The 11,837-nt window shown below is 67.1% G+C and overlaps 2 protein-coding genes across 2 annotated transcripts; both read right to left on the bottom strand.

The window, feature by feature from the left end:
• Nucleotides 1-28: 28 nt before the first annotated feature.
• Nucleotides 29-4,259, bottom strand: PQBP1 (polyglutamine binding protein 1). Its single transcript, XM_039572578.1, has 7 exons — nt 4,160-4,259; nt 3,279-3,400; nt 1,826-1,937; nt 1,087-1,196; nt 901-1,005; nt 740-800; nt 29-652 (listed from the first exon to the last, which is right to left on the bottom strand). The coding sequence occupies exons 2-7, from the start codon at nt 3,343-3,345 to the stop codon at nt 502-504; spliced, it is 606 nt and encodes a 201-aa protein (XP_039428512.1). The 5' UTR covers nt 3,346-3,400; nt 4,160-4,259; the 3' UTR covers nt 29-501.
• A 370-nt stretch (nt 4,260-4,629) lies between these two features.
• PRICKLE3 (prickle planar cell polarity protein 3) lies at nt 4,630-11,553 on the bottom strand. The gene is made up of 9 exons (XM_039572573.1): nt 11,489-11,553; nt 10,715-10,791; nt 10,456-10,635; nt 8,592-8,705; nt 7,974-8,111; nt 7,019-7,231; nt 6,432-6,612; nt 5,792-6,003; nt 4,630-5,025 (listed from the first exon to the last, which is right to left on the bottom strand). Exons 2-9 carry the CDS (start codon nt 10,763-10,765, stop codon nt 5,005-5,007), a joined length of 1,110 nt encoding a protein of 369 aa, XP_039428507.1. The 5' UTR covers nt 10,766-10,791; nt 11,489-11,553; the 3' UTR covers nt 4,630-5,004.
• Between the last annotated feature and the right edge of the window lie 284 nt (nt 11,554-11,837).

Below are 11,837 nucleotides of genomic sequence, written 5' to 3'. Positions count from 1 at the left end.
ACACCCCAATAAAACCCCCAACAACCCATTCCACGCCCTGGGGGCTGCGGGGCTTTATTGCAACAAAAGGAGGGGTGTCCAGGGGGGCTTGGGGGGACCTCCTGGCCTTGGGGGGCCCCTTGGGGTTTGTGAGAGGTCCTGGAAGTTGGGGAGGGGTTTGGGGGGATCCTGGGGGATTTGGGGCACCCCTGGGTTTTTGGGGGTCCTATGGAGGTTGGGGATGGTTTGGGGGGGATGTGGGGGTGGTTTGGGGCGTGGCTTGGAGGGGGATTTGAGAGGATCCCCTTGGGCTCTGGGGGTCCTGGGAGGCTTGGGGGAACCGCTGAGGTTTGGGGGTGGTTCCCGGGGATTTGGGGGACCCCTTGATGTTTGGCAGGGTTGAAACGTTCCCTGGGGTTTGAGGGAATCCCCTCAGGCTTGGGGGATCCTGGGGGAACCCCTGGGGTTTGGGGGTTCCTGGAGGAGATGGGGACATTTTGGGGGGGTCCTGTGTTTCGGGGCTCAGTCCTTGCCGCGCGAGGCCTCGGCGTTGGCGCGGAGCACGGCCCCGGGGCTGGGGTACGGCCGCTGCTGGAACAGGGGCCCGGCCGCCGTCGTGTCCGCTCCGGTCTTGGCCTCGTTGCGTTTGGGCAGCCCCGTGGACCACGTCCCCCTGCCATGACAGCACGAGGGGGGTCACTGAGGGTCCCCCAAAACTCGGGGCACCCCGATAACCCCCAGCCTTTCTCCCCTCCCATACCGGGGCGCGTCCGAGTAAGCGCTGGGGTCCATGGGGTCCAGCTCCTCGTCCTTGCGGCCGCCTGGGGGGGGGGACAGGGGGGTCAGCGCAGCCCTGCTTTGGGGTGTGGCAACCCCTGGAATGCTCAGAGCCCCCAAAATCCCGGGGGACCCCCCACCCACCTTTCTTGCTCTTGGGGTACGGCGCCAGCTCCTCGCGCCGGTGGAAGCGGCGCTCCCGCGGCGGCTCCTCCTTCTCGTGGCCCCTCTCGGGGGGTTCCTCAGGCTCTGGGGGGGCACCCAGGGTTTAGGGAGGGGCAGAGGCCCCAAATCCCCCCTCAGGGTTTTGGGGCTCTCTCCTAGACTCACCCGGGTTACCCTTGAGCCTCTTGGCGGGTTTGGTGATGACGGAGTTGGGGTCGTTGGGGGACAGCCACGACACCAGGTCGGTCTCCACGTTCCAGTAGTAGGGCAGCCCGCTGCGGGGAGGAGCAGGGGGCTGGGGGGGCCATAAGGACCCTGGGAGGGGCCCTACAGCCCCTATAGACCCCAGAGAAAGGCCCTATAGAGCCTGGGGTGGAGTTGCACAGTCCCTACAGGGAATGAGAGGGGCCCTACAACCCCTACAGACCCCAGGCAGGGCCCTTCGAGACCCTGGGGAGGGTTCCTACAGATCCTAGAGACCCCAGAGAGGGTCCCTATAGCCCCCATAGTGCCTGACAAACACTTCCATACGCTCTGCAGCAGCTGCCAAGGGTCCCTATAGACCCTGAACGTGTAACCCTACCCCTGCAGCAGCTGGAGAGGCTGTGCACAGCCCCAGACACCTGGAGAGGGACCCGACAGCACCCGGGAAAGGCACGTGGAGAATCCCCACAGCCCCGTAACGCCTGAGCAGGGGCCCTACAGGCACCGGAGAGGCTGGACAGCACCAGGGAGGCTGGACAGCACCTGTGCCGTCCCTACAGCCCTGAACAAGGTCCCAAAAGCGGCCTTACAGGGGAGTCTCTCCAGCCCTACAGCGGCTGCAAAGGGTCTCTGCAGCGCGTGGGGGGGTCCCTGCAGCCCCTGTAACACCGAGGGGGGGTCCCAGCAGGAGGGGTCTCACCAGGTGGGGTCGATGACTTTGTACCAGGGTGGGATCAGCCCCTCGAGCCTTGAGGCCTCGTAATCCACGTGGGCGTCGTCGTAATCCTCAGCGATGATCTCCTCCTCGGGCTCTGGGCAGGGCCATCAGCCTGGTCCCGCCAACAGCCACAGCCACTGCCCACAGCCCACAGCCACAGCCCACAGCCACTGCCCACAGCCCACTGCCACAGCCACTGCCCACAGCCCACAGCCACTGCCCACAGCCCACTGCCACAGCCACTGCCCCAACACTGCCCACAGCTGCACCCACTGCCCACAGCCACTGCCCACAGCCCACTGCCACAGCCACTGCCCACAGCTGCACCCACTGCCCACAGCCACTGCCCACAGCCCACTGCCACAGCCACTGCCCACAGCCCACAGCCACTGCCCACAGCCACTGCCCCAACACTGCCCACAGCTGCACCCACTGCCCACAGCCACTGCCCACAGCCCACAGCCACTGCCACCACCCACTGCCACACCCCCAACACTGCCCACAGCCACACCCACACCCACAGCCCCAACACTGCCCACACCCACAGCCACTGCCCACAGCCACTGCCCACAGCCACAACCACTCCCCACTGCCACACCCACTGCCCACTGCCACACCCACTGCCCACAGCCCACAGCCACAGCCCACAGCCACTGCCCACAGCCACACCCACTGCCCACAGCCCACAGCCACAGCCCACAGCCACTGCCCACAGCCACACCCACTGCCCACAGCCACAGCCCACAGCCACAACCACTGCCCACACCCACAGCCACTGCCCACAGCCACTGCCCACAGCCACACCCACTGCCCACAGCCCACAGCCACAGCCCACAGCCACTGCCCACAGCCACAACCACTGCCCACACCCACAGCCACTGCCCACAGCCACTGCCCACAGCCACAACCACTCCCCACTGCCACACCCACTGCCCCAACACTGCCCAAACCCACTGCCCACTGCCACAGCTCCAACACTAGCCACAGCCACTGCCCACAGCCACTGCCCACACCCACTGCCCACTGCCACAGCCGCAGCCACTGCCCACAGGCACAGCCACTGCCCCAACACTGCCCACAGCCCCAACACGGCCCAAACCCACTGCCCACACCCACTGCCCACAGCCACACCCACTGCCCACTGCCACACCCACTGCCCCAACACTACCCACAGCCACAGCCACTGCCCACAGCCACAGCCACTGCCCACAGCCACAGCCACTGTCCATAACCCCACCTGCTGCCCCTAACCCCGCCCACAGCCGCACCCACCGCCCCAGCCACGCCTTTGCAGTGATCTGGGGTGGGGCCGGCATGGGAGCCTCACCCACCCCACAGCCCCGCCCACAGCCCAGAGTCCCGCCCACAGCCCCAACCCCCGCCCCCAAAGCCCCCAGCCCCGCCCCCAAAGCCCCCAGCCCCGGGCCGTTCTCACCGGGCTCCACGTGCTTGAGCAGCCCCCGCTTGGCCAGGCGGGACTGGAGGGCCACGGGCAGCGGCATCGCCCCGGCGGGGCCACGGGGCAGTGCCGGGACACTCGGGGAACCTCCCGGCACCCTGCCGACGGGACACAGGAGAGGGGGGGGATCAGTCCCTGGAAACCCGGGAGACCCCCGAGAGCTCGGATCCCCACCGGGACAGCCCCGGAACCTGCTGAGAACCCACGGAATCCCCAGAACCTCCTGGTGACCCCGGAGACCGGCGGGACCGGGGGAACTCCCACCCGGGGACACCCCCGGAGGCGAGGGAACAGCCCGGGAACCAGCGGGGTCTGTCCGGAATCCTCCCGCACACGGCAGAACCCCCGGTAACCCCAGAGACCCCGGCACCCCCGGTAACCCCGGCACCCCCGGTAATCCCACAACACTCCCGACATTCTTTAGAACCCCGGAGCACCCCAGGAACAGCCCTGGAAACGCCGGAGGCCCCTGAAAGACCCCCCTGGAGCCCCGGTTCCCTCCCAATAACCCCAGTAAGGGCCCTGTTACCCCGGTTCCCTCCCAGTAACCCCAGTAAGGGCCCCGTTACCCCCAGGCCCTCCCAGTAACCCCAGTAAGGGCCCGGATCCATCCCAGTAACCCCAGTAAGGCCCCGTTACCCCCGATCCCTCCCAGTAACCCCAGTAAGGGCCCGGATCCCTCCCAGTAACCCCAGTAAGGCCCCGTTACCCCGGATCCCTCCCAATAACCCCAGTAAGGCCCCGTTACCCCCAGCCCCTCCCAGTAACCCCAGTAAGGGCCCGGATCCCTCCCAGTAACCCCAGTAAGGCCCCGTTACCCCCAGTCCCTCCCAGTAACCCCAGTAAGGGCCCCTCACCCCGGATCCCCCCGGAAGCCGCTGGCGGCCCCGGCCCTGATCACGTGACCGCGCTGCCCCCTTGGCCCCGCCCCCGTTGCCCCGGCAACCGCGCTGCCCGACCAGCCGCCGCTCTGCCGGTCACGTGATCCTACCATGACCAATCAGCCGCCAGAATGCCGCAGGCGCTCAGCCAATCAGCGCGCGCTAACGCGGCAGGCGGAGCGCGTGGCCCCTGTGGGCGCCGCCATGTTGGGGGGGGCGGGCGGGCACCGCGGTGTTTTTGTAGGGTCGCCTTTAAAGATGGGGGGCACCGGGGCCGGCGGCGCCTGACAGGGGCTCCACGGCCTCCCCAGTGTTTATGTCGGTGTGCAGCCTGCAGTGTTTACACGGGGCCGGCTCCCAGCTGTCCCCAGTGTTTCTGGGGTGTTTCCAGCCCAGCCGCCTCTGTTTCCGTAGGGCCCCCCCATGTCCCGGGGCTTCAGTGACACTGGTGGCCAAACTGGGGCACCGCCCCTTTATTAAAGCTTTACCCGCGGGGTCAAAGGTCACCGTGCAGAGGTCAGGGGGTCCCTGAGGCGGTCATGGGGTCAAAGTGCAAAGGTCACACCCGTGAGGGAGGGAGGTCAGAGGTCAAAAGTGCTCAGCAAGGGGCAGAAGTCAAAGGTCAACAAATGCCGGAGTGGGGTCAAAGGGCAAAAGTCAGCACCAAAGTCCCCATGGGAGATCAGAGGTCAAAGGTCACCAACAGGAGGTCACCAGGAGGTCCCTGAGGTTGGAGGCCACCAAGAGAGATCAAAGGCCCCAGCAGAGGTCAGCAGCAGGTCACAGAAGGTCAGCAGGGGAGGGCAGGGGCTGCCAGGTGGTCACAGAGGGGTCAGCGGCTCCTGGCAGAGGTCAGAGGTCACGGCGGGGGCGGGGTCAGGCCAGGCGGCAGCCGCGGGAAGCGGGGGCGGGGCCGGGGGGGCTGCGGAGGATCCGGGGGGGGCCCCGGGGGGGCGGAGCTGTGGGGGGAGGGGGATGGGCTCCCCCAGGAACAGACCCTCCCAGGAGGACGAGGAGGAGGAGGATGAGGAGGATGAAGACGAAGGCCAGCGGGGGCGGCCCCTCCCCCGCCGCACCCCGGCCCCCGGGGGCGCAGCCCTGGGGGGGAGGGCACGGCCCGGGGGGGGGAGGGGCATCACGGGAGGTGACACAGGGAGGGGAAGGGCCACGGGGGGCGGGGGGAGGGGAGACGGCGGGGGCAGGGGGGGAGGGGCGGGGGGCGGCCCCCAATTCCGGCATCGAGTGGCGATGGGGGCCCCCCCGGCGGAACCGGGGCTGCGAGCCTGCAGGGGAGGGGCCCAGTTAACCCCCCCAGTGTCCCCAGTGAACCTCCCACCGCCTCCCCCAGTGCTCCCAGTAACCCCCCCCGTCTCTTCCAGTTCCCCCAGCACCTCCCAGTGCCCCCCCAGTGCCTCCCAGTGTCTCCCAAGACCCTCCCAGCAACTCCCAGTAACCCCCAGCTCCTCCCAGGCCACCCCACACCCCCCCAACCTCCCCCAGTGTCCTCCAAGCCCCTCCCAGTACCCACCACAGCCCCCCCAGACCCTCCTACTCCTCCCAGTGCCCCCCAGGATCTCCCCACTGCCCTTCCCGGTGCCCCCCCCTCACCTGCCGGGGGTCCCCCGCCCCAGGAGCGCCGCTGGGGGGCGCTGCGGGGGGTCTGGGGGGGCCCCTGAGCGCAGCGGGGGGAGCAGAAGATTTGCCCCCCCGGGGCAGGAAGGGGCGGCCCAGCAGGGGGCGCCCGCAGGGGGCGCAGCGGAAGCAGCCGGGGAGGGGGTGCCAGTGCTGCCCCCTGTGGGTGACGTGGGGCGCCTGCAGGTCTGGGGACAGTGGCGACAGTGAGGGACAATGGGGGACAGTGGCGACAGTGAGGGACAATGGGGGACAATGGGGGAGGGGAGGTGCCAGTGCTGCCCCCTGTGGGTGACATGGGGCGCCTGCAGGTCTGGGGAGGGGGGAGAGAGGGGATTGGGGGGGGCTGTGACCTTAAGTGGGGGGCTGGGATCTCTTTGGGACCCTTTGGAGACCCCTCGAGGATCCCCCCAACCCCCCTGGAACCCCTTGGAGACCACTTGGACACCCCTTGAGGTCCCCTGACTCCCCTCAGCATCTTCTAAGCAGCACCAGGACCCCCTGAACCCCCCCGGGACCTCCTTGGGGACCTCCTGAACCCCCTGGGACCCCCTCCTGAACCCCCCAAGCCCCCCTGGGGATCCCCCAACCCCCCCAGCCCGTGTCCCCCCCTCACCGATGGAGTCCCCGCAGGTGTCGCACAGGTGGGCCACCGCGGGCGCGGCAGGGGGGGCACAGGGGCTGCCCCCCCCCGGGCAGGTTCTGGGGGTCCAGGGGCCCCTCGCACTCGAGGCAGCGCAGGTGCCGCAGGTGCCACCGGCGCCCCCGGCCTCGGCCCAGCGCTCCCCAAAAATCAGCTGGGGAGCACAAAGGGGGGGGGATCAGCACCCAAAAAACCCCCACAGCACCCCTGGGTGCCCCCCAGCCCCATAAATGTCCCATAAACCCACAAGTGACCCATGACTGCCCCCCGGCCTTGGCCCAGCACCCCCTGAAAATCAGCTGGGGGGCACCAAAGGGGGGGGGGGGGGTTGGGGGCATACCCAGCCCCCAAAACCCCCAGGCCCCTCAGCCCCCCCAACCACCCCATAACTGTCCATAGCATTCCCACAACCACACAGAGCACCCCATAACCACACTCAGCACCCCCATCACCACGCCAAAACCGCACCCCAGCACCCCATATCCACCCCAGAACCACCCATAGCACCCCATATCCACCGCAGAACCGCCCCAGAACCACTGTGTAGGTGCCCCCCTCACCTCGTCACAGCCCGGGCAGCGGTGCCTGAGGGTGTCCCCGTGGTGTCTCCCGCAGAGCAGCCGCCCCCCGGCCCCGCCGGGGCAGAAGTACACGAGGTCCACGAGGGGCTGGTGGCACTGGTGGCACTGGAAGCACTGGGGGTGCCAGCACAGCCCCAGCCCCGCCCGCCCCGCAAACACCGCCAGGGCCCCCCCCCGCACCGGGCCCCCGCACTGGGGAGGGGAAACATTGGGGTCAGGGGGGTGCCCCAGCCTTGGGGGACCCCCGAGGGTTTGGGGGCTCAAACCCCCCTGGTTTTAGGCTCCTACCCTGGTTTTGGGGTCCCTTGCCCTGATTTTTAAGTTCCCCTTCCCTCTTTTTGAGCACCCATCCCCCCTCAAATATTCATGTCCCCACTCCCAGTTTTTGGGGTTCCGTCCCTCATTCTGGGGCTTCCCACCCCCCATATTTGGGGTTTCTCACACATTTTGGGGGCTCCACATGATGTTTTTGGGGTCCCTCACCCCAGAAGTTTAGGTTCAACTTCCCTGTTTTTGGGCTCCCCCAACATATCCAGGCCTCCACTCCTATTTCTGGGTTCCCCACTCCCCCTTTTTCGGGTTCCTGACTCATTTTGGGGCTTCCCACCCCTCTTTTTAGAGTTTCCCCACCTATTTTGGGTGGACAAACCCTAAACAACTTTTATTTGGGGTCCCTCATTTTTGGCAACCCTCACCCCTATTTTCAAGTTTCCCTTCCCTGTTTTTGGGGCCCCCCAAAATCTCCAGGTCCCCGCTCCTCTTTTTTGCCTTGCCTCCCCAAATTCTCTGGGGCTCCCCCTCATTTTCTGGGGTCCTCTCCCAATATTTTTGGGGTTCTCTCCCAATATTTTTGGGGTCCCACCCCCATTATTCCCAGCCCTCCCCAATACTTTGCCTCCCCCTTTTTTGGGTGCCCATTTTTGGGTGCCCCCACCTGCTGGCAAACGGCACCGGCGCTGGTGAGGGGGAGGGGTCGGACACTCCCTTGGCCCAAATTTTCCCGTTTCCGGCGTTGGGCGAAAAGTTTCAATTCCCGACGTTCGGCCTCGTCCAGGTCGTGGCAAAACTGGGGCTAGGGAGGGTCGGAATTGGGGGAGTGAACCTCAAAACACCTCAAAAATCCCCCAAATAATACCTCAAAACCACCTAGAAACACCAAAACAGCCCAAAACCAACCCAAAAATGCCCTCAAATAACCCAAATCCACCTCAAAACTAAGCTAGAAACGTAACAAAACACCTCAAAATGACCCTGAACTAACTCAATTGCCCCAAAACACCCCAAATACTCCAAAAACACCCCAAACCACCCCAAAACTGCTTCATATATCTAAAAATGCTCCAAATACATCAGAACTGCCTTAAAACAACTGAAAAATGAGCCCAACCATTTCAAAATGCTTCCAAATTCCACAAAACTGCTCCAGGAAGAGCTCTCAGAACCCCCTTGGATGCCCCCAGCCGCCCCCAGAATCCCCCAAAGCCTCCCCCGCCCTCAGGACTCCCCCTCAGTGCCCCCAGAGCTCCTCTAACCGCCCTCAGGCCCCCCTCACCTCCAGGTCGTGCGGGGGCAGCTGCCGGAGCAGCTCCCGCAGCCGGTGCCGCTCCCCGGGGCTTCGGAGCCGCGGCACCAACGGCGGCGGCAGCAGCGAGAAGTACTGGGAGACCTGCGGGGCGGTGCTTAGCAGGGCGGGGCTTAAGGAGGTGGGGTTTAGCAGGGCGGGGCTTTAAGGAGGTGGGGTTTAGCGGGGCGGGGCTTAAGGAGTGGGGTTTAGCGGGGCGGGGCTTAAGGAGGTGGGGTTTAGCAGGGCGGGGCTTAGCGGGGAGGGGTGCAAGGGGCGGTGCTTAGTGGGGTGGGGCTTAAGGGGCGGGGTTTAGTGGGGCGGGCTTAGCGGGGTCAGGCACACAGCCGTGGCTTAGCAGGGCAGGGTGCAAAGGGCGTGGCCTCACTGGGGCAGCAGGGAGAAGTTCTGGGGCACCTGTGGGGTGAGGTTTAGCAGGGCTGGGCACAAGGGACAGAGCTTAACGGGGTGGGGCTTATCAGGGTGGGGCTTAGTGGGGCGGGGCATGAGCAGCAGGGCACGAGGAGCAGGGCACAAGGGGTGGGGCTTAGCGGGGCGGGGCTTAGTGGGGGCGGGGCTTAGTGGGGCGGGGCTTAGCAGGGTGGGGCGCAGGGGCGTGGCTTAGGAGGCAGGGTGCAAAGGGCGTGGCCTCACTGGGGCAGGAGGGAGTTCTGGGGACACCTGCAGGGTGGGGCTTTGTGGGGCGGGGCATGAGGGTGGGGTGAGAGGGGCGTGGGATTAGCGGGGTGGGGCATGAGGAGCAGCGCACGAGAGGCGGGACTTAGCAGGGCAGGGTGCGATGGGCGGGGCTTAGCAAGCTGGGGTATGAGGGGCATGGCTTAGCAGGGTGGGGCATGGGGGCGTGGCTTAGGAGGCAAGGTGCAAAGGGCGTGGCCTCACTGGGGAAGGAGGCAGTTCTGGAACACCTGCGGGGCGGGGCTTAGCAGAGTGGGGCACAAGGGGCGTGGCCTCAGTGGGGCAGGTGGGAGAAGTACTGGGACACCTGAGGAAGGGGCGGGGCTTATCGGGGTGTGGCCCAATGGGCAGGGTTTGACAGGGCAGGTGTGAGAAGCACAGGGTCACCTGCGGGAAAAGGGGCGGGGATTCAGTGGGCATGACTGGAATAGTGGGGTCTGATCGGATGGGGCCTCGCTGGGGGCGTGGCCTCACTGTGGGGTGGGGCAGGTGACAAAATCCAGCAGCACCTGCACAGGGGGATGGGGGAGGGGCTTAACCAATGGGTGGGGCCTGGAGGAGGGTGTGGCCCATAAGAGGGTGGGGCTTGGATGGGGCAGAGCCTCGTTGGGGGTGGGGCTGCATTGGGGCAGGTGCGAGAAGCACACCTGAGGGGAGGGGCAGGGAAAAGGGGCGGGGCCTCAATGGGGTGGGGCCTGCTGGGGCAGCTGGGAGGAGTCACTTGCAGGTGGGCGGGGCTTTGGGAGGTGGGCGGGGCTTGTTTGCATGGGCGTGGCCTGGAGCAGGGCCGGGGCTTGGCTTGGGGCAAGGGGGGGCTTTCCCCAGTGGACGGGGCCTGTATGGGATTGGGGCACCCCAGGAGGGGTTTGGGGGCCCTTGCAGGGGACAGGGCTCTATGGGGGGATAGAGGCACCCCCGGGGGTCCCCTAAAGCCATGGGGTCTGGGGGGCCTTTGGGCTCTCACAGCTCTGCAGGGCGGGTTCAGCTGGGGGGTTTGGGGGGAGACTCCTGTGCTGGGGCCTCAGGGGTACACAGGGGGCCCGGGGGGGTCACAATTCTGTGCTGTAGGGGGGCTGTAGGCAGGGGCGAGGCCTTCAGGCCTTCATCACTTGGGGGGCTTCTGGGGGGCTCCAGGGGGGCTTGGGGAGTCTGGGATTACCTGGTCAGGGCTGAGGCCGGGAGGGGCCCAGGCGAACTCCTCAGCGGAACACCCCGAATCCTCGGAGCCGGGGGGGGATGGGATTCGGGGAGCAGCCGGGCCAGGACCCTCTGTAGGGTCGGGGGGACCCCCCCTCCAACGTGCTCCCCCCGAGGGCACTTGCAGTGCTGGCAGATCTTCCTGGGGGGGGGACAGGGGGGCTCTGGTGAGGGGGGGACATCCCAAAATCCCCCTTCCAGCCCCCCCATCCCAGCCTCACCTCCATGGGTGCTCCTGGAAGCCGGGACAGAGTTCCTGGCATGCCCGGCATGGCCGGCCTCGGTCGGGGTCCTCGGCCTGGGGGGGCAGGAACGGGGTTAGGGGGGTCACACCCCAAAAACAGGGTCGGGGGGCTGGAGGGGCACTGAAAAGGACACGGGGTGCTGGGAGCAACACCCCAAAAAGGGGATGCTGGAAGCTGGGGGGGGCAACATCCCAAAAATCGGGTCTGGGGGGCATCAAAATGGGGTGGGGGGGGGATGGGGAAGCACCAAAAGGAGTCGGGGGGAACACCCAAAACGGGGTCAGGGATGGCTGGGGGGGAACCTCCCAGAAATGGGGTCGAGGGGGCACAGGGTGTAGGGTCGCACCCCAAATCGGGGTTGGAAGGTTGGGGGATCCCAGGGGCCGGAGGTGCAACCACCACAAACGGGGGCGGGCGTGCTGGGGGGGGATTCACCCCCTAAGCCCCCTCCCGCCCCACAGCCCCGCACCGCAGGGCCCCCCAACCTATATACCCCTACAGCCCCCCATAACCCCCCACAGCCCCTTTCCTTGAGCCCCCTTCGAGACTCCCCCCAGCCACAGACCCCCCCACACCCCAGGGACCCCTGCCCCCCACACCTGCCCTACAACCCCCCCAAACCCCCTTCCGCGCCCTAAGCCCCGCCCCCTCAGTGCCCACCCTTCCAGCCCCCCCCGCCCCCAGACCCCACCAAAACCCCAAAGCGCCCCCAAAGCCCCCCGGGCCCCCGAATTCGCCCCCGCCCCTTACGTCTCGCTCCGATCGCCGCCGCCGGGACCCCCGGGTGAACATGGCGGGCATTGGCCACGCCCCGGCCACGCCCCCTCCAAGGAGGCCACGCCCCCCACGCGGGCGGGCGGCCCCGCCCCCGGCCCCGCCCAGACCCCCCGGGGCCGCGGCCCCTCGCAGTCCCGCCCTTTGTGTTGCCCGGCAACCGCCAAGCCCCGCCCCCAAGGCCGCTGGCCCCGCCCACCCGCCTGGCCCCGCCCCTCGCTCAAAGCCGGGGTTCTCTGGGGGGTGGGGGGCTCAGGGGGGTTCGGGGGGCTCAGAGGTTTTATGGGGTTTGGGGGTCTCAGAGGTGTTGGGGGGCTCAGGGGCT

The sequence above is a fragment of the Corvus cornix genome, unplaced genomic scaffold, assembly GCF_000738735.6.
Source record: "Corvus cornix cornix isolate S_Up_H32 unplaced genomic scaffold, ASM73873v5 scaffold4, whole genome shotgun sequence".
In the NCBI taxonomy this organism is placed as follows: Eukaryota; Metazoa; Chordata; class Aves; order Passeriformes; family Corvidae; genus Corvus; species Corvus cornix.
Note: the sequence above shows the minus strand (reverse complement) of the source record. Positions and strands in the feature narration are given on the sequence as shown.

Bases quoted from the DNA above. Each gene is read 5' to 3' on its own strand.
- PQBP1 (XM_039572578.1), bottom strand. From the start codon at position 3,345: ATGCCGCTGCCCGTGGCCCTCCAGTCCCGCCTGGCCAAGCGGGGGCTG. The intron at 1,938-3,278 runs GTGAGAACGGCC...GGCCCTGCCCAG, and splicing joins GCTCAAGCACGTGGAGCCCG to AGCCCGAGGAGGAGATCATC. The intron at 653-739 runs GTATGGGAGGGG...CTGTCATGGCAG, and splicing joins GCTTACTCGGACGCGCCCCG to GGGGACGTGGTCCACGGGGC.
- PRICKLE3 (XM_039572573.1), bottom strand. From the start codon at position 10,765: ATGCCGGGCATGCCAGGAACTCTGTCCCGGCTTCCAGGAGCACCCATG. The intron at 8,706-10,455 runs GTAATCCCAGAC...ACCGCCCCGCAG, and splicing joins CCGGCCTCAGCCCTGACCAG to GTCTCCCAGTACTTCTCGCT. The intron at 6,004-6,431 runs GTGAGGGGGGGA...CACTGTCCCCAG, and splicing joins CACCTGCGGGGACTCCATCG to ACCTGCAGGCGCCCCACGTC.